Source organism: Castor canadensis, chromosome 6, assembly GCF_047511655.1.
Source record: "Castor canadensis chromosome 6, mCasCan1.hap1v2, whole genome shotgun sequence".
Taxonomy (NCBI): Eukaryota; Metazoa; Chordata; class Mammalia; order Rodentia; family Castoridae; genus Castor; species Castor canadensis.
The window spans coordinates 114,867,230-114,892,131 of NC_133391.1; the positions used below are offsets into that span (position 1 = coordinate 114,867,230).

At 42.8% G+C, this 24,902-nt stretch overlaps 1 protein-coding gene across 9 annotated transcripts in view; it reads right to left on the bottom strand.

Annotated features, from left to right (window-relative positions):
• Pde8b (phosphodiesterase 8B) overlaps positions 1–24,902 on the bottom strand; it is a 222,960-nt gene that overhangs the window by 6,223 nt on the left and 191,835 nt on the right. For all 9 annotated transcript variants that reach the window (XM_074077242.1, XM_074077243.1, XM_074077245.1 and 6 more), the window contains 8 exons: positions 17,671–17,713; positions 14,274–14,351; positions 11,688–11,764; positions 10,217–10,381; positions 7,240–7,285; positions 6,696–6,831; positions 5,477–5,675; positions 950–1,167 (listed from right to left, as the gene is read on the bottom strand). In XM_074077242.1, the coding sequence (XP_073933343.1) occupies positions 950–1,167; positions 5,477–5,675; positions 6,696–6,831; positions 7,240–7,285; positions 10,217–10,381; positions 11,688–11,764; positions 14,274–14,351; positions 17,671–17,713 (962 nt within the window). The remainder of the gene's footprint in view (positions 1–949; positions 1,168–5,476; positions 5,676–6,695; positions 6,832–7,239; positions 7,286–10,216; positions 10,382–11,687; positions 11,765–14,273; positions 14,352–17,670; positions 17,714–24,902) is intronic.

The window sequence follows — 24,902 nt, forward strand, 5'->3', positions numbered from 1 at the left end:
TGCCACTTGACCATGCTTCCCACAAACTGGGAGGAGCTGGGGCAGAGTTAAGTGAGTGCAGAGCAGAAGAGTCCACCTGCTTGTCCTCCCAATCAGCCAGGATCGTAGACCTAGTCCATCTTCCCCAGTGACAAGCCGACCCTTCTTCATGTGAAATACGAGTATTAAAAGAAAAGAGAGTCTGCGTCATGTGGTGGGCACTTATTTTACCAGGTGATTCCTTTCTCCCTTCCCTTTTCCCTTTCCCTCAAGAATACCAGGAAAGGGAGGTAGAGGGCAGTGACAGGTTGGGACGGCCTAAAATAACTGACCTCCATATTTTTCCCAATTTATAGAGAACAAACTTATAAGTTCATGTAGACAAGCAGTCCTGAGGCCCAAGTGAGCTCTGGGTCCTCTCCTAGGACTCTGCTTAGCAGCTAGCTGCTGATGGGCAGGAAGTGCTCCAGCCTGACCACAGGGTCAGGCAGGCAAGAGGAACAGATCCCATCTGGTCCTATCTGGCCAGCTCTCAACGGAAGATTCAGAAAGCCCAGTGGGAGAGAAACCTGCCCAGTCCTTTGGCCTCCAGCACCTCTGCTTGGACTTCCTCATAGATAGGGGTCTAAGTGGCTAAAACCTGAGCTGGAAAGACAGGGAAGAACACATCTTCTTTGAGTACACGAAAGACAGGATGTCCTCGTGGGAGCGTAAAAATATCTGCTAGACTCCTTAGTAATCCGATCAATATTTATGCAGCGCTTTGCAGTGTGTAAAATATTTTCATGAACTTACTGAAGCCTAAATAAGATTTAAAAACATGAAGGCAGTCTACAAGAGTAAAATTACATTTCCAAGGACAAGGTCATTATTTTATCGTCTGTTACAGTGGTACAACTGCTCTGTTCTCCTCCACGTATTCAAAGAAGTCAAGGAAAACAGAGATGACCATTCAGCTTCACAAACGAACCTGTCAATATTCTTGAAAATGTTGCACTTGGTGTCCTTGACCGTGAGCTGGAAGGCCAGGGCTGTGTGGTGACTCTCCAAAACCGCTGTGTCATTGTAGAGCACAGCAAGTTCACTGCCTGCGTTGCACAGGAAAGAGTTGGTCCTTCCCGGGTGGTCCACGTCGTGGACAGTGGCAGCTATCAGGGCTGCTACCTCATCCAACTGATCGAGGCTTCCCTGGGAAAAGGGAGACAACACTGAGCACTACCCACTGGGTTCCATCCCTGTCTTTTGGGAAGCAAAGTGCCAGGGGTAGCTCTGGATTTTCAGAATGTGCTCTGGTTGATAGGTGGCGTAGGATACACTGTATCAGCTTACTGCGCTGTGTGTCTTCTGGAGAGAAATGGAAATCTGAGCTGCAGTTACAGTGGGTGCCTGAACTCTTTCTCCAGAGTTCATTCATTCAATTCTGCAGGAAGAAGCCAAATCAACCTTTTGAATTGCCTGCCGTGTGGTATTTCTGTGACTCCCTTTCATGAGTGAGTACGTCACAAAGTGGCTGTGCTCACACATATTCCCTATTTGCCCACTTCTGAAAAGTTCTTGAGAATGCAAGTAGTAACAACACAGACGTTTACAACGCCACTGTTCATGTTGATGGTGAAGCCCAGAAGTAAGAGGACAAGAGGGGAGAGTAATTTTACCAGGAACCTAAGGGAACGGGTGTGGGCTAGCAGGCTGCAAAGGCAAAAAGAGAAACTTTAAGGCTTTTGTTTTGCAAATTGAGAACCGGGATACACATGTTCTCAGCCTGCAGCTTTCCGAGAGAAAGTTATCAAATAATGGGCTAGTGCTCTATAAGAGACTGCATTGTGACTCTAGTCACTTAGTATTTATCTGATGCCTAAGGGTGCCGGCTATCATGCATAGATCTGGAGCCACAGCAATGATTTATACTGACAGTCTGCACTAACAGAGCTTGTAGTCTAGAGGGAGAAACAAAAATTTAACAACATACAAACAGAAGTAACTTACTGTGAGATGCAAAGGAATGTACAAAGGTTTTGAGAGTATAACCGTAGGGCCAGTCTAGTTTAGGGCAGTACCATCTAATAAAATTTTTATGATGGTGGAGATGTTTTATGGTGGTCCTACCCAGTACAATAACCTTGAGTCATATGTAGCCACATGGACACCTGAAATATGTCCAATACAATGAAGGAAAGAAATGCTTAAATTTGCTTCATTTTAATAGCTATGTGTGGTTAATGGTCACCAATTGGACAACACAGGTCCAGAGTGTGGCCAGGGATGGCTTCTCTAAGGAAGTGATTTTTTTTTTATACTGAGGCCTGATGGATAAGCAGCAAGTAGCCAGGCAATAAGTGGGAAGGGAGAAAAGTCCAGGCAGAAAGAGCAGGAGATGACACTCCTGAGAGCAGACGAACAAGCAAAAGTCTTTATTTGGAAGCCCCGAGAGCATCACTGTGGCTACAAGACAGTGGATGAGGGTGAAAATGGTCCCTAGGATGAGGCTGGAGAATTGGGCATAGTGTTTGATGTTTCCAACTTGTTCCTCTCCATAAGCTTGTGGGAGGAAAAATGAGTTCTCAGGTGAGGAAGGCTAAGCGTGAAACTCAGCCCTGCCCTGTACTAACAGTCCGACTGGAATTTGGGCTACACCTACTTGTGTTGGTTAGGGTTACATGCTTGGAAGCTCTGTCCCCTGCCCCTAAGAAGGGAGCCATTTCCATTTAAAAACTTAACCTCATAGAGCTGGTGAGCTATTCTGACTTGGTCCCAGTCACTATGGCCAGGGTTCCTGAGCAGTGACAGATGTTATTCTTTTCAGCTTTCGTCAAGGTGGAGTCTATAGTGGCCTGGGCAAGCACACATGATTGGCCCCACTTCACTGGTGTCAAGAGAGGCCACTATTACCTGCAGGTACAGTCTGTTGCTTCCAAGCTCAGCACCCAGAACTTCTCCTTCAGCTATTCTACCCTTGCAATGAGGACCCCGGGAGGCCCACAATCTGGGCCTCCAGCTAGTGCTTCTACAATATGTTCAATCCTGCTGGGAGTCTCAGGCCAATTTATTTTTAAATGATTCAATGAGAGATTCAAGTAGGTGGGTAGAAAATACAAACAGCCCTAGGTGAGACTGGCCTTCAGTGATTTAACCCAAAAACTCATTGACAATGGCACTATTACAAAGGTACCAATAATGGGCAGTGTCCTGCAATTTGCTGAGCACTAACTGTGTACTACTTGGTAAGAAGTGGCTGGGAGGTAGGGAAAGAGGACCAAGCAAGCTCACCAGCAAGGAGAGAAGAGAAGCAAGATTCTTCCTATGTGTGCAAAGGGGAAACAGTCTATAAAAGAAAGAAACCCCCACAACCTTGCAGCTAGTAAAACTCCAAACCCCTGGACGTGTGGACATGCCTGCATAGTTTTTTTTTTCCCTTCTTTAACCAGGAAAAACAGATTCAGGTCACTCTGAGGAAGAGGTGCCAGGACAGGCTCCATTATGGGTCAGCTTTTCTAGCTGTTTCTTATTTAGGATAGTAACTTAGGCCAAAGAGTAAAAAAGGAGTGATGGTTGCCCTGGCCTCTCCATTTGCAGTGGGTCTCAGGAATGAGGTGACAGCAGGGAGACCATGAGGACTGTAACAAGCTGAAGGGACCTGTCTCTTCTGGATGTTGTCTCTATGGCTAAGCTGAAGATGCTTTGTAATAATGACATTAAGAATTATAGCCTTGGGGCTGGGGATGTAGCTTAGTGGTATAGCATGTGCTTAGCATGCCTGAGGCCCTATGTTCAGTTCCCAGAAATTAGCAGGACAGATGATGCAAGGAAGAGGTAAGAACACATTTTCCTGACCCTCTTTGTCAGTGGGAGTAGGTCTGATGAAAGAGACCTCAGGAGTAAATACCACTGGAAGCACTTCTTGCTGGACTGACAAGTGAATGTGGGTTGGTGACTGAACATCTGAGCTCAGGAGGAGCCCCTGAGTCTCCAAGGCTCCTTGCAGATCTATGTTTTCTGAGTCTTTTGCAGGGACTGCTAGAGTCTGAAGACATCTTTTAAGTTGTAAGTACATTATATCTATATAATATATCTAGTCATAGCCTTCTTCCTAGGGCTGTAGTTTGAGAAATTCAATCAGGCTCTGCATGAGCAGAATGCTCAAGTTTAAAAAAATACTTTGGTGGAGAGGTAGACAGATGATGGTCTGACTAAGTGGTCCTTAATTTATGGTGCATTTTGTCTCAGTATTCCTAGAGAGGCTGTGCTTAAGGGAGGTTCACCTCACATTCCAAACTGTGGTGGCAGGAACCATTCTGGTCTTGATGACCTTGGTGCTATTCTCAGTTGGCAGAGGGCCCTCAGATGTGTAACATCTCACACAGTGAAATGGGGGAGCAGAGAACCCACCCAGGGATGCAGAGGTGTTATGGTTCAGAGAGAGGTTTTATAAACACAGGCTGATACCATGATTACTTTTTTGTTTTTTAAGTAGAAGGCAAAAAATTTTCAAAACTATCATTCTTGGACCACCCAAATTCTTTCCTTTCTTGCTGAAATATAAGGATGAGTCTTTGGCAAAACTGAGAAGGACCGTTTTCTACCTGTTTTGCTGTCATTTCTGCTTCTTCAACCTGTCCCACTAGCTTGTCTCCATAAGCACTTAAGTCTTAATCACTCATCAGCCCTCTTCCAAGAAAACAATCTAATTAATGTCAGGTGTTCAACGACTGATGTGAATTTCAGTAAACAGATTATAATTCTCCTAAGAGTATCTCAATTTGTTTCTGTGGTGCTGGCGATTGAACCCAGGTCCTCATCCATGCTAGGCAAGCACTCTACCTTGAGCTACACCCCAAACCCTAAATTTTAAGCTGTAGTTCTAATTATAGCAAAGGAATTACAAACTTCGTTGTGTGAATGAGTATAATTTTGAGGGCAGGGGTGATAGGACCTCCTACTGGCTTTCCATAGGGACTATGTGTGGCTATCCTATAAGTCAGCATCCATGCATGACAGCACTGCATAAGACAAAGGGGTGTGGGACTCTTTCATAATTAGGTGAAAGTCACTGATAACAGATATATACACTCACATCTACACCAAACACACACACGTAGGCCTTTAAGTCAGTAGAATACTGAATGGCTCATTATTATCAAAATCCTGGTGCTGAAATTGAACCCCAAGACCTAGGAATCATGTGTTGTAGTACTCAAATTCTGTCTTGCAGCCCAGTTGCACAACGGTCCTGGTGAACAAGTGGAGCACAGGTCACAGGTCAGCCACACATATAAAGGAGTCTCTTCAGTGGCATAGATTAATATTTAAAGCATTTGGGAGAGGGAAGGTTCAGAAAAAGGTCCATGTCTTTAGAACACTGAAAACTAATTTGGTAAAGGAAAAAAAAAAAAAAAAACCTGTCACATTGGTTGCAAAATAGCTGTTTGCCAAATGTACTTATTGAGTGCTTGTATCTCTAAATCAGACAGGCAGCCAGATCGTGATAGCAGAATTCTACCTTCACTCTCTCCTTTCCGAGGAAGAAAGCTGTGGCGTGCAGGACGTCTGCGGCGTGGGTGGAGTTGTGGTAGGCATTGGAGGAGTGGTAGTTGGCTTCAATCACTTGCAGCCAAGCCCGAAGAGTAGTTTCAGTACAGTTTAAAAATTCACATACTCCGAAACGGGAGAAGACCTTTAAACCCAGGTAAACTAATGGCCTAAAAAACAGAAGAACAAACCCTGTTTCATTGAATTCACTGACTCAGAACTTGTTTTGTGTGATAGTACTGGGGAATGGAGGCATCTTTTTTTTTTCTCTGTTTATACCACACACTTGGGGCATAAAAACATCTCCCACATTTTCCTAGCAGCCCCCTCTTTGGAACCAGGGGCCTCATGAGAGTCGTCGAAATTATATCGAGATTTTATCTGTAAGGTCACAGGCTATTAGAAGACTCAAGGTCCCTGGCAACCCCTCTCTACATCCACTTCCACAGAAACCTGTACTCACTTTATGCCACAGAGGAAGTTACTAAGCCTGTGGACAAAAGAAAGGGCTGGAGTGGTCTCAGCAGAGTCACATCATGTAGAGAGTCATCACTTATTTACAAGTAAGCCATTCCTTCCTACAGACCAACAATCTGGGAAGAAACAAGCTCCTAGCATCAAAGAGGTCTTTCTAGTTTTCTCATCTGTCCCCTGCCAATAGGATGGATTCAAAGAAAAATCTATGGTGCTTTCAAATTCTTTTTTTTTTTTTTTTTTTGAGATGGGGGTCTCACTATGTTGCCGAGGCTGGTCCTGTACTCCTGGGCTCAAGCAAACCTCCTTCCTCAGCCTCCCAAGTAGCTGGTGTATGCCACCAAGCCCTGCTTCAAATCATTTTGTAGGGTGGAGCTTCAACAAGTTTGGGTCTGAGAAAACTTCAAGCTCTTGCCTCACAAGCTCAAAAGAGTGATCCAAATAGAACTGAAGACATGCACTCTGATCCTATACCTTACCCACTAGCACGGGGGCATGGCTCAAGTGGTAGAGGGCCTGCTTAGCTTGTGCAAGGTCCTGGGTTCAATCCCCAGCACCACAAAAAACAAAAAGACAAAACCATATCTTACCCACTAATACTCCCTCTCCATAAAGGGGCTTGCCCAGGCCACATGTCTCCCTCAAAGTTTCCAAATAGAAAGGCCTGGAGCATGGCCGTCAACCTTCCCCAGCCTGAAGCCAGAGACCTCACTTACCTTTTATGCGTAACTGCTTCCAATTCGAAGATGTTGAAGTCCCAGCTCTCCTCATTATCAAGTAACTGAGCAATGGAAGGAGGGACATCATTGATGGTAATCGGCATTGGGAGGTGGCTGTGGCTCTGGTGTACGTCTGAGCAAACAGATGGGGTAGGAGGCTGGTTAGTGGTAGAATCTTGAGTGCTCCCAATCATCTGTCATCAAGTTCACGGTTGCTACTACAAAGTCTTGCACTTCCCAAGGCAGGAAGACACCAAGGGTCTTCTCTTATTTCATGAAAACTCAAGACCTCTATACTGAAAAATAATGCAGTTTAACTTCCTGTTCAAATGTAGACAGAGTTGCAATTCTTATTCTAACATACTCAGAGAAGTAATTTTAATAAGGAGACCTCGTTTCAAACGTAGACAACAGAGATGCATAAACTCCATGAGGTCAACTGGAAGCAATGGCAAGGTCCTCCCAGAATCATAGTCACAACTCTGAGGGTGGCACACACCTGAGACAGGTTATTAGGAACAAGTGACAGATGAAAACTTACTCTTTGTAAACACATACTCGTTTCCTGACAACCTTCTCAAGCCATCCTGGAACACAGAAATGCTGTTAGAAGCATACTTTACATCCTGTCATCGTTCTTTCGTTTCCTTCATTAGCCAGTGGTTTGAATCCTGAATAACTCAATCAAACTAAAACTCCATCAGAGTGATAGCTGTGAGACAGACAATACTCTCCATTCCAGGGCTGAAACTCCCAGGAGGTGGAGAAGAGGGTACAAAGTGGATATGACCACATGCAGATCTCATGCCTGAGCTGGGAGTTAGCTCAATCCTCATGGCCTCTTTCTCTTCTGGCATTCTGAAGCCACTTACATGAAATCACAGAAGTGATCTTCCTTTGGATACATAGAATTATGTTGTATCCAAAGGAACTGTTGCCATTCCTATGTTCTCAGATTGACATTGTGAAGAATTAGGCCATGGGTCACATTGTGGGGATAACCTTATAAAGGAAAAGGTCTTTAAAAAGTTGGGCTAATTTTTTACTAATATCTAGACTAATTTTTTCTAATACATTTTCTAATTACATTTTGTCTTAGACATAAGTATTGCTACTAGCCTTTTTTAAAAAAATTTTTTTGGCAGCCCTGGGGTTTGAACTCAGGGCCTCATGCTTGCTAGGCTGGTGCTCTATCACTTTTGCCCTCCGCCACTCTGCTACTAGCCTTTTAAAGAAAAACTTGTAGATTTGAAATCTTTGGAGAGGCAGAGTAAGAGCAGACAGAATTCCAGTGTTCTGTTATTTACTGGGCCTTGAATTTGAACCAACCCCAGATGTTCGGTTTTCTTGCCTCTACCTTCTATCCCTGAGTACATCATTATTTAGATATTTGCTTAAAGTCATTAGAATTGTTTGTTATCCACAGAGAATGTGTGCTAAAGTGTAAAGAAATATTAATTAACAAAGGGCTACATGGAAGTCACTTCTTGACCTTGTAGGCCAAGAGCTTAATCTTTAAAAATGGATAAATAGAGGCTGAACACAATAGCTCAAGCCTATAATCCTAGTTATTCAGGAACTGAAGACTGGGAGGAACAAGTTTCAAGGCCAGCATGTGGTGGGCAGGGAAACCCCATCTCAACCAATGGCTGGGCACAGTGCTGTGCACCTGTCATCCAGCTCTGCGGGGAAGCACAAATAGGAGTATGATGGTCCAGGCATAAAGTAAGACCCTATCTCAAAAAGAACTAATGCAAAAAGAATTGGCGGAGTGGCTCAAGGGGCAGAGCATCTTCCTAGCAAGCATACAAGGCCCTGAGTTCAAACTAGTACTGGAAAAAAAAGGGTAAGTAGATTAGTCACAACCAACTGTCCTGCCTCTAAGGCTGTTATGGCAGTTCCCCTATTTTTTTCCTTGCTTTTCTCCCTCTACTTTCCAAAGCCACGTAACAATGAGGTGGGGTCTCACACCAGGTCCTAACAACATTTTCTGGACAGGGACCCATGATAGCCTGATTGTAGCAGCCTCTTCCTGCAACTAGCTTCCCCCAGTGTCAGTTCACAGGAGTTCTCATCATGCTAGGCTCTTGGCAGTGTTTTCAAAAGCAAGCATATGTTGCATTGGGATGGGACAACCAAGGACAGCCCTGGGGCAGGAAGGATCAGGGCATTCAAAGTACAGGAGGGGAATGGACCAGAAAACTAGTCACACTAAACTTTTAGAGATGGGGTTAGGTGGAAACCTTCAAATTAGAACTAACTTTTGGATGACTCTTGGGCTTTGTTTTCTGCTAAAGAATTCTAGCTTCAGCCTCTAATGAGGAGCTCAAATGAATAATGTGACTTTTCTTTTTTGTCTTCATTTGCCAATAGATGATTGTTAAAACCAAATGGACCACAGAAAAATACTAGAGCAGCTCCCCAGGGTACCATACATGGTGTATCTTGGAGTTGGCAGGGGTGGCCTTCCTCACCTCCTCATGGTGAGCCAGAATGGCTTCACACTGCTTTTATCCAAGTGTAGATGGAACTTATACATACACTTTTATCTTTGGAAAGATTCTGTATCCAAGAGTTGGGAGGCTGTTGTACAAACCCATTCTTTGTACAATCTTTCCTTGATATCCTGGGGGTTGATTCCAGAACCACCCCCAGACACTAAAATCTGTGGGTGCTTAAGTTCTTTATATAAAATGGCATACAACCAACGCACATCCTTCTGTATACTCTGGGTGTCATATGATGCCCAAGACACTGAAAATGCTATGTAACGAGTCATAATAGTATGGTTCGGGGTTCCGCAGAATAGGTTCTGGGCCTCTCTCTCATTCTATGCCCCTTCTAGAAATAACATTTCATTTCCATGACTCTGGACACCTATGATCAACAGCCAGACTCTCAAGCTTACCTCCCAGGCCCTGGACTTGTGGATTGCAATGTCTGCCTGAGCTATCTACTGGAATACCATACTTACATGTCTAAAGCTGAACTTATGGTCTTGTTCCCCTCCCCCAAAAGAAAGCAAATAACAAGTCTGTACCAGTTTGGTACAGATGAAGCTTTTTTAAAAGCTTCAATCTGTGGTTGGTTAAATCCACAGATGTAAGCCCCATGGATATGTAATGCCAACTCCCTATGGTCTGAGGTCCAAGGAAATGCAGCTTTGACCTTCAAATTGATACCATAACCCAGATCAAAGGGAAGCAGCAGCAAAACAGGGCCTGTGTGTGTGTATAGCCCCCATCTTGCCTATTTAGCCCCTGATCACTTGCTGATTTCCTCTCTACTGCATCAGGAATTCTGCAGGACTCTCTCTCACTGCTGTGGTCAGAACTCTTGTGGCAGATAAATGCAAGAATCATTGAGGTACCACCACAAATACATTACAGAAATTGATGCAGCTGCCTCAGTTATACTGATGTTCATCTTTACAACAGGTAACAGTTCACATGTGGGATGGACTCAAGAGAGCACTTAGTGTGGCCCTCCTGTATTTCTGGGGTTTTCTCATCACTCACAGTCATCAGGCCTCCAACAAGATCGCTGGTGTGAGGATCTTCATCTTTGGTACCCAGCTGAGGAGAGTACAGTTCTGTGGTCCGTAAAATTTCTAGAACTCGGTCCAAGGCTTCTGCTACTGTGACTGGGCTGTTTTCTTGGGCCGCATTGATTATATTGATAACCTTAGGAAGAGAGAGAGAGTAAATTTGAAGATGTTAAGATGCTATTTTCCCAAAATCAGATATTGCCCTGAATCCGAAAGAAATCAAGTGATCACACATCTTGTTGTTCAGAAGGTCTCACCCCCTCCTTACTGAATGCATGCTTTACATCTGGTGCTGTCCTATGCCCTCCCACTTTGGGACCACATCTTCCAGGCTTTGTTGACCTTCTCCTCTACCTCTCTTCTACAATTTGGAGTTCCTCAGAGATCACTTTTTGGGCCTCTTTCTCATTCTATGGCCTTCTAGAAATAACATCTCATTTCCATATAAAATAAAATGTTATTTCAGACTCTCAAGTTTACATTCCAGGCCCTGGACTTGTAGATTTGAATCCTGTCTGACCTATCTCACTGAAATGTTTGAAGCTAAACTCATGGTCTTGTTCCCCTCCCCACAAAGCAAGCAAATAACAACAAAAGCAGTGAAACCAAAGACCAAATCTGTTCTCCAGTTTCCACACTGCAGTAGAGACCCTCCTCCCCTGCATGCCATACTACTTTCCCTCATTCCTTCCCCCACCCTGACAACTCCTCACCAAATCCAGTTGATTCTACCCATAAAAGTTTCTTGATCTATTAATTTATTTCCATGTCCACTGGCTTAATTCTAGCTTAGTAGCTACCACCATTTTTTTGCCTAGAGTTTAAGGAAAGCCTCAACTGGCCTCTTCTCTTGCACTCTTACTAACTCCATCCATTTTTGTACAGTGGCTGGGTATTCTTTTCTGTGACACAAGTGCCTGTTCACATCACCCCTCCCTTTAAACTCCTCAGTGGTTTCTGTGGCACAAAACTAAGATACAAATCCCTTATTATGGTCCAATTGACCATGACCTGAGCCTCAGGTAACCCATGCCACCATCATCTCCCCTCTGCTGTCTGTGCTTCTGCCTTCCTTCTGGGTCACATAGAAAAGCACATCAGTGCTGTTCCTACTCTCTGAAGTCCTCTTTTCCCAACCAGCACACTTCTTGGGCTTCAAGTTTTGCTTCAAAAATTACTTCCTTTATAGAGAAATCTTCATTGACCATCCCTCTCACCCATCCTGTATCTGGGCCCTACTGTCATTTCTCTCACAGAGCCCTGTGGTTTTCCTTTGTAGCACTTACTCAAATTTGTAACTATAGATCTATTTATTATGTGCTTATACTTTAGTATCTGTTTCTCTCACTAGACCATGAATGACATGAGTAGACTGCATCTCCAGAACATAGCCCATGGCTGGCAGCCCTCCCTGGAGAGTGGAGGTAGCAGCTGTCACTAACCTTTGTGATGGGAGCCTCAATGGTCATGGAGTGGATCCTTGCCATGGAGGGATAGCGACGGTTCTGTAGGCTTGGTGCTGGAGAGAAGGTAAGAAAGTCATATCTGATTCTGGTGCCTCAGTTTTGGCTAAGAATAGCTAAGAGGTCCCTTCACAGATGGGGCCTGATTCTCCCAGAACTACCCTCCCTGCAAAACCACAACGGATCCTCCCATCTCTTGTTCCTCAAAGTCTGAGCCCTCAGCCGCCACTTGCTGAGTCTGGAGGGTGTACTGGTCTGGAACGCTGGAGGCAGGAGGGCATGGTGAGCTCAGGGGCCACAGGAGAATTCAGAGAAGGTTGGTGAGCTTGTGAGGCTTCATCCCAACAGCTGAACAATCCCCCAGAACTCGCTTTTCCAGGTCAATAAAGCCCCCCTTGAGCAGTTCTACCACTTTTGTTCCTATCCCACTGGCCATGTGACCAGCTACCTGTACAACATGGCCTCGAGGAGCAGCTGGGTTCATGGCAAGTGTGGGGGGCAGGAGACCAGTGGCTCTCAGTGTGAACTGGGGCCAGTCATGCTTCCTTCCTGAGCCTTTAAGTTTGTAACACTTAACGTTTGATGGCTCTAGCTCTGATCTTAGAGACTTTCATTTTAAAATGCCTTTATTTTTAGGAATGGTAATGCTTACAGCTGGCTTAAGAGTCAAATGGTAGAAGCCCTCCTACAAAAGCACTGTTTTCACCACCCTTCTCACCCTTCTCCATGGGGTAGGCAGGACAGTTAGTCCTCATTTTGGAGATGGGAGTTGCCTCTGCTGCAGTGTCGGTGCGGCAGCCACTCCGTCCTTTCCTGTACTCTTCCACCTTTACTTCTCCCGAGCTAGACAGATGACAATTGCATCTCCAAACCTGCTTCCAAACCCTGAGCCAACCCAGTTCAAATCGCTGCCTTCTCCATTTTACACGCTCTATCTAACTGTACCCTCACCGTGCCGCAAGATATTCCATCTATTTTCTCTTCTTCACATTCTTGGTCTCAATCATTTGCATGCCATGTATGTCAGTCTGTCTTGTTCTGTAGATTGTCTACCTTGTCTTAGGCATCATCTGGCCTTGCTATTTTAGCTGTTTTCCTTATATTTGGCCTCCCCATTGTGACCAGAAGGCCTGAAAAGTCCTTCATTTGACCTTTCTATTCATTCCTTTAAGTCACCACTCTGCATTTCTCCCTCTTACCACAGGCACTCATTAGCCTCTTCTCATGCTCTAGAACCTATCTTTCCAGTTATCAAATAAAAATCAAATGAAAGTTGTGGGGGTCTCAGTGGTAGAGCGCTTGCCTAGCTTGTATGAAGCCTTTGGTTCCATCCTTCGCAACACACACACACACACACACACACACACACACACACACACACACACTCAAAAAAGAGTAAGTGAAGTATCTCAGCCTGTTCACAGCCCTTGAGCCCTGATCTCTGTAGCATTTAACACTCTGGCCACCCCCCTTTCTCTCAATACCCCCTCATTCTTGATTCATGTGACACTGTACTCACACGGCTCACCCAGCTATTCTGTCCTCTTCAACATCCCTACTTCCTCTGCTTCCCTTGAGGTGCTCCTGTAGGCTTGGGCTCTGACTCTTCTTTTCCTGTGCCCACACTTGCAGAGTCCTTAGGGAAGCCCCTATGCCACTTTCTTGACGCACATCTCCCACTTTGAGGCCCAGTCCTACATCTCAGTTTCCCAGGCATCTCCACTAAAATCAGACTCATCCTTTTCTCCTCAACCTCCAATCAGGCTATGCTGATAGAGGCTCCCTTTCTATCAATATTGTAATTTCTCAGGCACTTAGGAATGACATTTCAGAATCACCTTTGACCTTTCCACTTCCCCCAAAATTCAATTGGTTACTTAGAGCTGATTCATTGAACTCAAATTTTTTGCAGCCAGGTGCCAGTGGCTCATGCCTATAATAGTAGCTTCTTGGGAGGTTGAAATCAGGAGGATCAAGGTTCAAGGCCAGTCCAGGAAAATAGTATGAAATGGAACACCTGCTTTGTAAGTGCAAAGTCCTGAGTTCAAGCTCTAGTCCACTAAAAAAAAAAAAAACCCACAAAGTTTTACTAAATTCTTTCAAGACAGAAATGTTTTGCTGAATGCTGACTCACAGTTTCTGTGACACTGTATTAAGAGAAAGTTAGTGCATATAGCAGGAATAGTGAGAAATGGTGTGTGCTGGAGTTGGGAAACCTGGACACTGCCCCTAGCCTTTGCCACTAGCACCCAAGAATGACCTTGGTTGGCTATTGAAACTGTATTTCTTGGGTGGTTATGTGGCCTGACATACTTTAGGCCATGAAAGCATAAACATGGGGTCCCTTTAAGGAGCACACAATGATAGTAGAAGGCATAGAAGAATTTTGTTTCTAATCCAAAAAAACCCAAAACAAACAAACAAACAAAAACCTTTTAGATTTCTGGGGGGAAAAGCCAGGTTAGATCTTTCTTCTTGGAGTTTATGCTGGTAAAATTCTTGAACATATTCTGCTGTCACTTTCTACATCTTAAAAAGGTCAATGAAATCTGAAAACCTTCTCACCGTCACTGCTCCGAGACGATATCGATTTGACATCAATGGACTCTTTCCTCCTGCTCTTGTATCTAAATGAATGAGGCTCTGAGGATTGCAGATTAGAAATGTAAGGTAATTAGTTTTCCATATTCATAAATGAAGTTTATACTTTTGCCTTGTTCTCCAAAGAAAACAAGTTTACTTTTTAAGCACTAGAAAATAATTTTAAGAAATAGTCATTTTCTCATTGAATTATCAAGGCACACAAAATGATGCCTTTTCTTCTGGTTCTACTTTACATTGTGGAAATGGAGTTTATCAAGGATTATTGAGTTCCATAAGTAAAATGTCATTTTGAAAATAAACATTAAAACGTCAGGGGAAGGTTCCTCTTGATGTGAAGCACTGTTTTCAACTGGGTGGGATTTTATTTTGAGGAAATGAAATCCTAGTGAAATCCAGAGATATTTTGCTTTACTTGAGAAACTAATTCAGACCAGTTTGGGTCACTTCTGAAAAGTAAGACCTAGATGGTCTTCTAGGTTTTTTGAGAATGGGTTTTGTCAAATGGCGTGTGTCCTGCTGGTCGTGGAAAAGAAGAGGAAAAAAAGCTTTATATTTTTCTAACAGCTAAACTCGCACCCTTGTCTTTATTTTCTGAGGAGGGAGAATCATTTAAAAATTCTCCACAGTCAAGTCTTTGCAGACTTCGAACTTAGCAGTGAAAATGTTCTGTCACATTAATGCAAAACTCATGTATCACCAGTGAGCACCAAGGTATAAAAACTGTCAAGGTGGCAGTGATAGCCTTGGAAAGGTGCATTTTCTGGGTATTTGCTTCTTGAGGAGTAACTCATGAGCAAGAAGGGAAATGTGGCAATAATACAGAATGACTCCTTACTATGCTAACAGGAGGCAGACAATGCAGGTTCTAGCAGGAGAAGTGCATTTCTCAGACACCAATAAATGGTCACATTCCAAGCAGGAAAAAATGGTGCAACAATGCTTCCTTCAGGATTGCCTAGTGACATCATAAAGGTGATAGTCTAATAGTTAAGAGAACCAGCTTCAGAGCCAAACTGCTAAAATTCAAACATCCACCGTGCCATCTGGCAGCCATGCTGCCCTGCGATTGTTACTTTCCTGTGTCTCAGTGTCCCACCTATAAAGAGGGGATAATTGTAACTTCTCAGTCATAGGCTCTTGTGGGAAATAGCCCTTAGAAGAGTGTCTGCCTCATAGTAAGCACATACAGCATGCCAGCTACTATTAATCACATCTGTTCATTTGCATGATATACATAGGATGCTATCATATAGTTTCACTAATATCTTACACACTTTTCAGTCGCATTTTACTATCCTAAGATATCTGTGCAACCAAAAAATGTTAAATCAGTAACTAAGCCTAAATTACATTTATACAGCAGGAAACAAAGTCAGAGCTGTAATAAAGTTAATCTGAATACCACAGCCACGAGGCCTTGTCTTAAATCATCTAACTTGAAATACTATGACTCTTCAACCTAATATTCATCTTCCAGATTCTATCTTAATAATTTTACAATCCTTGGTTACAAGTTTCAGTATTTCTTTTAGGATTTCATATTTCTATCTCCACAGATGGAAGTAATTTGATGTTATCAGATCATACGGCATTGTTCAAACCCTGAGAAATAAAATTGGTCACTCACAAGACACTTGTTTTTAGCCTATTCAGGGACTTAATAATCATATACAATCATATTTGTTTACCAAATAACAAATTAAATCTGACATAAAGACTGAAGATTAAATTCACTATTAGAGAAACCAAAATTTCTTGAAATATAATTTCTAAATAAAACTGAAGTTTCCAGGCAGTGACCCAGGCTGGCTGACTGAATTTGAAATCATTCATTAGAATTATTTAAAGATAGATGATGCTTATGCTTCCTGAGTTTACCTCAGCATTAAGAGAACCTATAGCACTAGAAATAGAAGTTTGGAGAAGTTATTCTTCAATAAAGGCTAAAGGAAAGCAATTTACATCAAAGAACTCATTATTCATTCTTAACAGACACCTATAGAATGAAATAGAAACTTAAGGCAGATAAAAGAAAAATAAGTGAGATTTAAATAGCTATACTTGGTGACAAAAAAGGGGTACTGTGTCACTTGAGTACCTACTATGCACCAGGCATTGTGCTATATACTTAAAATAGAGTAATCATCTCACTTAATAATTCCAACAATTCAGAAAGCTTCATAGTGCTATTCCCATTTTACTGATAAGGAGTTTATGCTTAGAGAGACTATATAGGTAGGCCAAGGTCAAAGAGCTGATTAGTGGAGGAATCTCTGTTTTCCAAGATGGAAGGTTTCAACCGATCAATGCTCTGTGGTACATATTGAGAATTTACAATGCTGAGCACAGCAAAGGACACTAAAAGGCTTACTATAGTTTTTGGCACAGAGATAGTTGTATGTTTGCTATAATAATACCATCATTCTAAGTGCTATGAGAAACTAAGACATCTGAGAAAGTGTGCGTGTGTGTGAAGTGTCTTCTGTCATCGAAGGCTGTTCTGGCCTAGAAAATGTTCTTTAGAAAAGGAGATGGAAGATATCATACAGTTAAAAGCCAGGTACTGTTAGATAGTGTGCACTCTTTCCTCTTTAGTCCTCATTAATAACAAGATGGGCACTGTTAATTCATTTTACAAATGAAGACACTGATGGTAAGAATGAATATGGTTTTTCTGGGCAGGCTAAATGTGGCTGTTCTAGAATGAAGGAGAGGAACCAATAATTATCAGTGCCCAGAGTCTTATTTTAGGCACACCAGGGAAGAGAATGGTTACCTACAATTCTTTTAGATTCAAGAATTTCTAATCTTTAGTATAGACTGGTTTTTTTTTTCCCCTCTAGTGGTCAGATAATTCCAGGCCTTTCCACAAGTAGAAGTCATCAGGTCCAGTCCCTCATTTTGTGGATGAGAAAACCAAGAGTCAGATAGAGTCTTGCCCAAGGCCTGAGACAAATGAGCTCACTGTGTTTGCCTTCCCACCCAGGACCCACCACACTTTCCAATTGTGAAGTCAATCACCAACTACTGCAAAGAGAAGGAAGATGATATGAATGAACCATCACCATATTCTCACCTGTGTCCTGTCTCACCAGCATTTCCCTTAGACCAAATTCTCTGCATTTGGTCAAGAAAAGAAAACCAAGATGCGGGAGGCATTTGGTAGAGAAGGCTGCCATGAAAAGTCAAGACAATTTAAAAGTATTCCTGCTTCTTCTTTGGTTCTCCAATCTTCCAATATTAGAAGTTGGATTTTAGCAATCACCATTCTGGGGTGGTGAATGTCACCCTAAATTCCTTTAGAGCCACTGATAGACTCGAACCCACAGAGCGTAGAGTTAAAATGAAGTGTTCTTACCTGTCTGGGAATTGTCTCCAGAATCACGATGAATTCTGTGAATCTAAAGTTGTTCCAAAGTTTGGCAAAACAAGAAAGAGATTTTAAACATGGGATTTGTTGTCTTTATCAAACAGTTTAGTTAAAAATCTCCAAAGACTTCCAGAAAGCAAGACATTGCACAGGCAGTATGAATGATGAATGATGAACACCAAATGTAAGACTACAAATGCTGTATTCCTTTCTGATACTCAGACTGGCTGAGCCTAAGAGCAGGAAAGGACCTGAGGGACGCACTGTCCACGCAGAGTATCCAAATCTCCATTCTCAAGTTGATATGTTGCAGCAATGTAGAAAGACAAAAACTAGAACTCAATCTAAATTTTAATAGGATAATTTATAACCCATTTGTTTCAGACATGTTCTAATAAAATTTTTCTATAATATAATTGTAACCTAAATTTAAGCCTAAGATTAAAAAAAAAAAAACCTTCCTAAAAAGTTCTCCAAATGCTCAATTACAGATGGAGTCAATTTATGAATTGTTTCTTCACAATGAGGTCTCAACTTTAGGTGCCATTTTGTACTTAGCTCTTTCTCATTATCAGATTTGTTTTGTGTTAATGATTTTGTGTTAAGGTGCAATAAATATCAGTTGATTGACAAAAATGAAGTCATTAACACTAGAACAATAAATATGCTTTCTTGAGGGTTCTGTATTTCTTGTTTATAACCAGCAAGACGCTGCTGGCGGGCACATACTGTCCTGTCACACTTATTATCACAGTTTCTCTGCTAAATCCACCTTCTAGCCAGGGTTCAGAACATTCACCCTTCGCAGCTACTCAATGCAGGGGTGAGGTTAACTTGGAAAATAAGACAGGTGAGTGGGAGGGTGGAGAGGGGGAACCATCTGTGGTGGAAGATTAGTGTGGCTTAGCAATATCTCATATGCACTAGACACAAGCAAAATGTCCCAGCTTCACTGAACCACTGAAAAATAATCAGGTAACCAAGGTGTTAAAATGAGGCTTCACTGAACTCTTCTGCTCAGTCTGTTCCACTCAATGGCAGAAACAGTGACTTACCCTTGTGCTATCTCAGGCAGAATGTCACTCTGGGCTGTTCACTCAGCTATCCCATAATAATGGGGCCTTTTTATTTCTTCTGTGAATAATTGTTTTACGTTTTCCTTCAGGGGTGATGACCATATGCTACAAAGCTATTAAGCATAGTGTCAATTTTTTATACTGTACCAGACAAGTAAAACTTTTGCCTTGTTTCATTTTCTCAATCAGCTTGAGCTCAAGAGCAAGTAATCTTTAAATGCTTAGCTCTTCTCTCTGAATCAAAATATATCTTTCCTTTAGGAGCAAACGCCCATGGCTTCTCACATAACACAAAACCAAACCTCCTTTCTCATTTTTCATAGGCCAATGGGCCAACGGTGGAGCTCCCATGACTTCAGTGTGGGCTTTGTGTTCTGTCTGGAGTGGAGCCAGATGGAGCCCAAAGTTCAGGAGTCCTGCTTTGGGGGTGGAAATGTGCCCCAGCCACTGAGGGGGACAAGAGGGAATGAGGAGGGGTGGGGACAAGAGGGAATGAGGAGGTGTGGGGACCATCCGTTTAGGTGGCTTTGGCCCATCTTTCTCCATATATGTTTTGACTTGGCACTTTCTAAGCTGAATGTGCTGCTCTCACATTGGCATATCTGCCTTTCCATGGGCTCTGTGCCTCCTGACAACAGCAGAGGTCAGAGACACTCCTTGCTTCTCAAGTGGAGATTCTTTGAGGCTGTAGCAGCCTCTGTCATCAGGATCCTACATAGTGAATCACTCCATGAAGCTCTGTGCCAAGGGTAGTGCTGGAAGACCTTTCTCCTGTCACACCGCAGCAGTGTTAGGTGTTTAATTAAAGCTCTCTGATTATCTATGGGCCTTTCCTGAACATCCCATTTTACACTAAAGATTCACTTGGATGACAAAAATCTCTTAGAATAAGAATTTCCTCTAGAGATCCAAACCTACTGCCATTTAACACGTAGTTGAGCTCGCTGAGAACACAAATGTGGTGGGCAGTGGGGAGAGGTGCCGGGCTTGACCAGTGTGGGCCAGGAAGAGGGGCAGGCTTCACCCATGGCAACGGCCATCTCATACATGACTCCCAAGTGCTGGAAGCTGTGCATTTGCAATGCCATCCTGGGCAAGGGGGAAGCGCCACCATTCTTTTGGCAAGACAGGGAAACTGAGGTTGAAAGAGATCCAGTAACTTTCCTACGTCACCACACAGTGCTCAAACCACCGTCTCTGTGGCTCTAAAGCAAGTTGTTCTCTACAGAGAGACTCCAGAAGGGATGTCCCAGGCCCTGGTTTGTTAAGTTGGAGCCAAAGAAAGCATCTCCTGGATCAGTGCAGGACATCCATTTAGAGTATCATTTTCCCTGAAATTTTGGGGAAGATGTGAATTTTCTTATCAAAAGATTTTGACTGTGATGGCATACGTCTGTAATCCCAGCCACTTGTAAGGTGGAGTTAGGAGGATCATGATCGGAGGCCAGCCCTGAGAAAAGTGAGACCCTATCTGAAAAACTAAAAGCAAAAGGAGTGGGGCATGGCTCAGGTGGTAGAGCTTTGCCCTGAGATCAATCCAGTATTGCCCCCATAAAAAGGTTTTGTCACATGTATGAAAAAAGCAGAATTATTCAGTGTTCAGGCCATTCTCTCTAGAGTATGTTGCTTGTTTTTCCTCTTGTAAAGCTGAAAGCACAGAATACTTGCGTGAGTAGAAACAACTGGGAGTGAGGACACTGGGTGTTACTGGAGAACCAGAGGTTTTGAAAGCATTAAGGTTTTTGCAACATGGAGTCTGCCATCCTTGGCCTGAGCTCTATCCGAGCTCAAAGCTGTGATCTCCCAAGTTCTTGGAGATGTGTGTGTGTGTGTGTATGTGTGTGTGTGCGTGCACGTGTGTGTGTACGGGGATCATAATTATGCTGTCCTTGTGCTAATGCCTTATTTACAAACACCTGATTATGTGTAACTCTAGCTGGTGCTATCTTGTTTTTGTTTTTGCAGTGCTAATTATGTTTAACTCTAAAAAAACACTACAAATTCTGGGTTTGTACACATGATTTCAGGGTCATTTGTTTCCTAAAGAATAATCATTTAGCATGGAGGCATGGCTCAAGAGGTAGAGCACTTACCCAGCAAACACAGGCCCTGAGTTCAAACTCTAGTACTGTCAAAAAATTTATTTAAAAAATTGTATTGTCTCCACACTGAAGAGACAATGTCTAAAACAGTGAAGAAATTTTTTTGCAAGGATGAAGAACTGGAATGCTCACATGTTTGAGGAAGTATGAAATTGTACAGCTACTCTGAGAAAAGGTCTGGCAGCTTCTTATAAAGTTAAACACATACCCATCCTATTACAGCTGTACCCCAAGTTGTTAGCCAAGGTAAACAAAGGCATTTATTCACAAAAAGACTTGTCCAAGAATGTTCAAAGCAGCCCAGAGCTGGAAACAGCCCAGGGTAGCATTAACAGAGCAAGTGGCACACTACAATAGCTTGGTGCAAAGGAATACTCAGTAATGAAAAGGAAAAGGTTACTGATACTACAACACAGATAAAACTCAAAAACATTACAATGAGCAAAAGAAGCCAAACAACAGATCACACACTTTGATGATGCTCTAACTGACCCATGGTTAAATAACTCAGGGAAGTGGTTCCCTCTGGGGGCATACAGGGCTGGGGTGGTAGTAGGGATAGGTTACAAAGAGAACTTTGGAGAAGGTAAGGTTTCCATCAACAGTCACTTCAATTACCTAAGGAAGATGAGTGGCATTGGTAGAAATGTCTGTCATTATTGAATGACAAAGTAAAAGTATCAGATATTACAGTAAAATTACCAGCTATCTCAGTACGGATGCCTGGGGGTCATCCCTGATGTTTCTTTTCTTTCCTCCCCATGTCCAATCCAACATCTAATCCTGTCAAATTACCTTTCTAAACACCACTGGGATCACCCACATCTCTCCATCTATCGGCAGGACGCAGGCTACCATCAGCTCTCATCTGAACTCAGCAATACCCCCCAACCTAGTCAGTTCTCAATTCTCAGTCTGTGTAAACCTGCAAAACTATACATGCAATCCTGTCATCTTCCTGCCTAAAACTCACACTTCACTGGGTGTGGTGGCTCATGTCTGTAACCCTAGCTACTCAAAAGGTGGAGATCAGGAGGATCACAGTTGGAGGTCAGCCAAGGCAAAAAGTCTACAAGACTCTATCTCAACCAATAACTGGGTGTGATGGTGTACATCTGTCCTCCCAGCTACCCAGGAAGCATAATAGGGGAGGATCACAGTCCAGACTGGCCCAGGCATAAAGCAAGACACTATCTTAAAAATAACCAAAGCACAAAGGGTTGGCTGCATGGTTCAAGTGGTAGAGTGCCTACCTAGCAAATGCAAAGCCCTGAGTGCAACCCTTAGCACTGCCAAGAAAAAACAATTACAATTTTCCATTGGTCTTAGGGTCAACTCCATATGGAAGCCTGACGATGAGACTCTGCAATGTGGTCTGGCCACTGCCAGCTCTCCCGCTGCACAACTGATTCCTGCCCCACTCTGCCCTGAGCCTACATCCACAGGTCATATCATTCTCTGTTCCATTCCTCTAACTCCCCATTGTCTTTTATTACCACATGGTTTTTGTACATGCAGCTCCTCTGTTTTGGAAGCTTCTCTTCTCTCTTTTCTTTGCTCATTTGTCTTCCAGATCTTAGCTCAGATGTGATTTCCATAAGGAAGGCATCCAGATATTTCCTGTTCGTTCCAGCTCCTTATGAGGTGAAGCCCTTCTGTCATATATGCTCTCTCTCAAGTTTTTTTCTTTTCTATTGCATATATTAATTATACAAAATAGTAGTTTCATTATGACATTTTCATTCATGTGTATAATACACTAGTAGGTTTTGTCCCAGAGGTCTTAGATGTTGTGGTCGTGATTTTTCCTTTTTTCATTGCTGTCAAATGTACAATGCCTTCCCAAGCCAACCTGTCCTGGGAAGGCTGAAAAAAAGTATGATACCTGAGGCTTTGAGGAGGAATGAAAGGGTCCATGTGACTAAGGGCAAGCCAGAGCTGGTGCATGATCCACACTGCCTGTGAGGATGACCAGCTGCATCTTCAAGAGACCAATGACAAGAATCACTGTCCGTCCTGGCAACGAGGTCTGGCACAGACATGTGGAAGAGAACTTGGAGAAGTCCCAGCAGCTCTGCACTCAGGAGACTACAGGGCCTCCAGGTGCACAGCAGTGAAGGACAGCTTTTAACTCCACTAGACTTTGAAAGCACCTCAAAGATTATTTCCTTAGGAAGTCAGGGCCACAATGGTACCAAGGATCTGCAGCCCTGGCCAGGTTCCATTTCAAAGACAGACAATCCCAGGAGGTCTTCCTCCATCTTTCTACCACCAAGAGATGACATCTGCAGACATCTGGAAACAGATAAGGAAGGTGAAGAAAGCCAGGAAGAGGCTGGCTGAGGCCTTGAAAGAGGACAGTGTGTCCAGAAGGGCAGAGTGAAGAAGCAGCCAAGATGAGTGGTCCTAAAACCAGATGCAAACCAGGAGATGGTTCTGCTGAAGACACTTAGAGAGTGGTGGCCCTGCAGAAAGGTCACCATGAGGGAACTTTCCATTTTATTTGTCTGTCTTTTAATTTCAGTCCTGTCCTCAACCATGGTCATATCATAGCCCACGTTCTTTTTTTTCCCTTTATTGTTGTGATGGGTGGGGGTACATTGTGGCATTTACAAAAGTTCTTACAATGTATTAAATTTAACATATGTGAACTCACCCCTCCACTGCTCTGCATTATCTCTCCTCCCCCAATTCCTGGAACAGTTTCAACAAATATCACTTTTGCATTGCATTTACATACACATATACACATTTTTTGCACTATATTCACCTTCCTACCCCCTTTCCCGGCTACCCTCCTACCCTGGGCAGGACCTGTTTCACCTGTCTTTGAAAGCCAAAAAGTTTTGAACAGTGGATGACTTTGTGGGATTATGTTTCATGTGGGGAGAAAGGATTTCCTTACTGGTAACTATTTATTTAGATATGTATGTATGTATGTATGTATGTATTTTATTGTTGTGCTGGGGATACATTGTGCCATTTACAAAAGTTCTTACAGCCAGCTACCATGCCTGTAATCCTAGCTACTCAGGAGAGAGATAAGGAGGATCACAGTTCAAAGTCAGCCTGGGCTGACTTTTTTTTTTTTTTGAGATCCTATCTCAAAAAATTCCATTACAAAAAAAGGCTGGTGGAGTGGTTCGAGGTGTAGACCCTGAGTTCAAGCCTCAGTACCGCAAAAAAGAAAAAAAAAGTTCTCACAATTTATCAAATATATCATACTTGAATTCACCCTCCTTACTGGCAATTGTTCAGTTGTAGTTTATTACTACTTTTACTCATTTGTATTAAAATCTCCAGGGAGGGATTTAGCCTAAGGGACTACTTACTGTTTTCTACTTAAATATTGTTCCCATAATACTTACATAATAATTACATTATTACAGATGATCCCTACCACTGAGATTCTTTGAAAGTGATGGTAATTTAATTCTAAAAAGATAATTAAGATTGTTTTTACAACTAGTCTTTTCTTCTACATTTTTTTTTCGGCAGTACTGGGGCTTGAACTCAGGGCCTGTACCTTGAACCACTCCACCAGACCTTTTTTGTGGTTTTTTTGAGATAGGGTTTCACAAACTATTTCCTGGAGCTGGCATTAACTTTGATCCTCCTGATCCCTGCCTCCTGAGTAGCTAGGATTACAGGTGCCACTGGTGCCTGGTTATTTTCTATACTTCTATTAATTTTTATTTTGTAATGCTGGGGTTGTAACCCAGGGTTTGTGCACAGTAGGCAAGTGCTCTTCCATTGAGTTATATTTCCAGCCCCAACATCTTATTTTAATATAAATTCCCTCAGTTCTTTCTTTTTATGACATGTGCTTTTTATGCCATAGGATCTTTTCATGTGCAAAATACGTGATGTATTTGATAGTATTAGCTCCTTGCCAGTTATGCAATTATTATCTCATTGAATTTTTAATGGATTTGACCTTTGAGTGGTAACAATGAACACACTCTGAACATTTTCACTGATATACCTTGGCAGTAGGACCCCTGGCTTTATTACCACAGTGAAGGGGACATTTTGTCTGTCT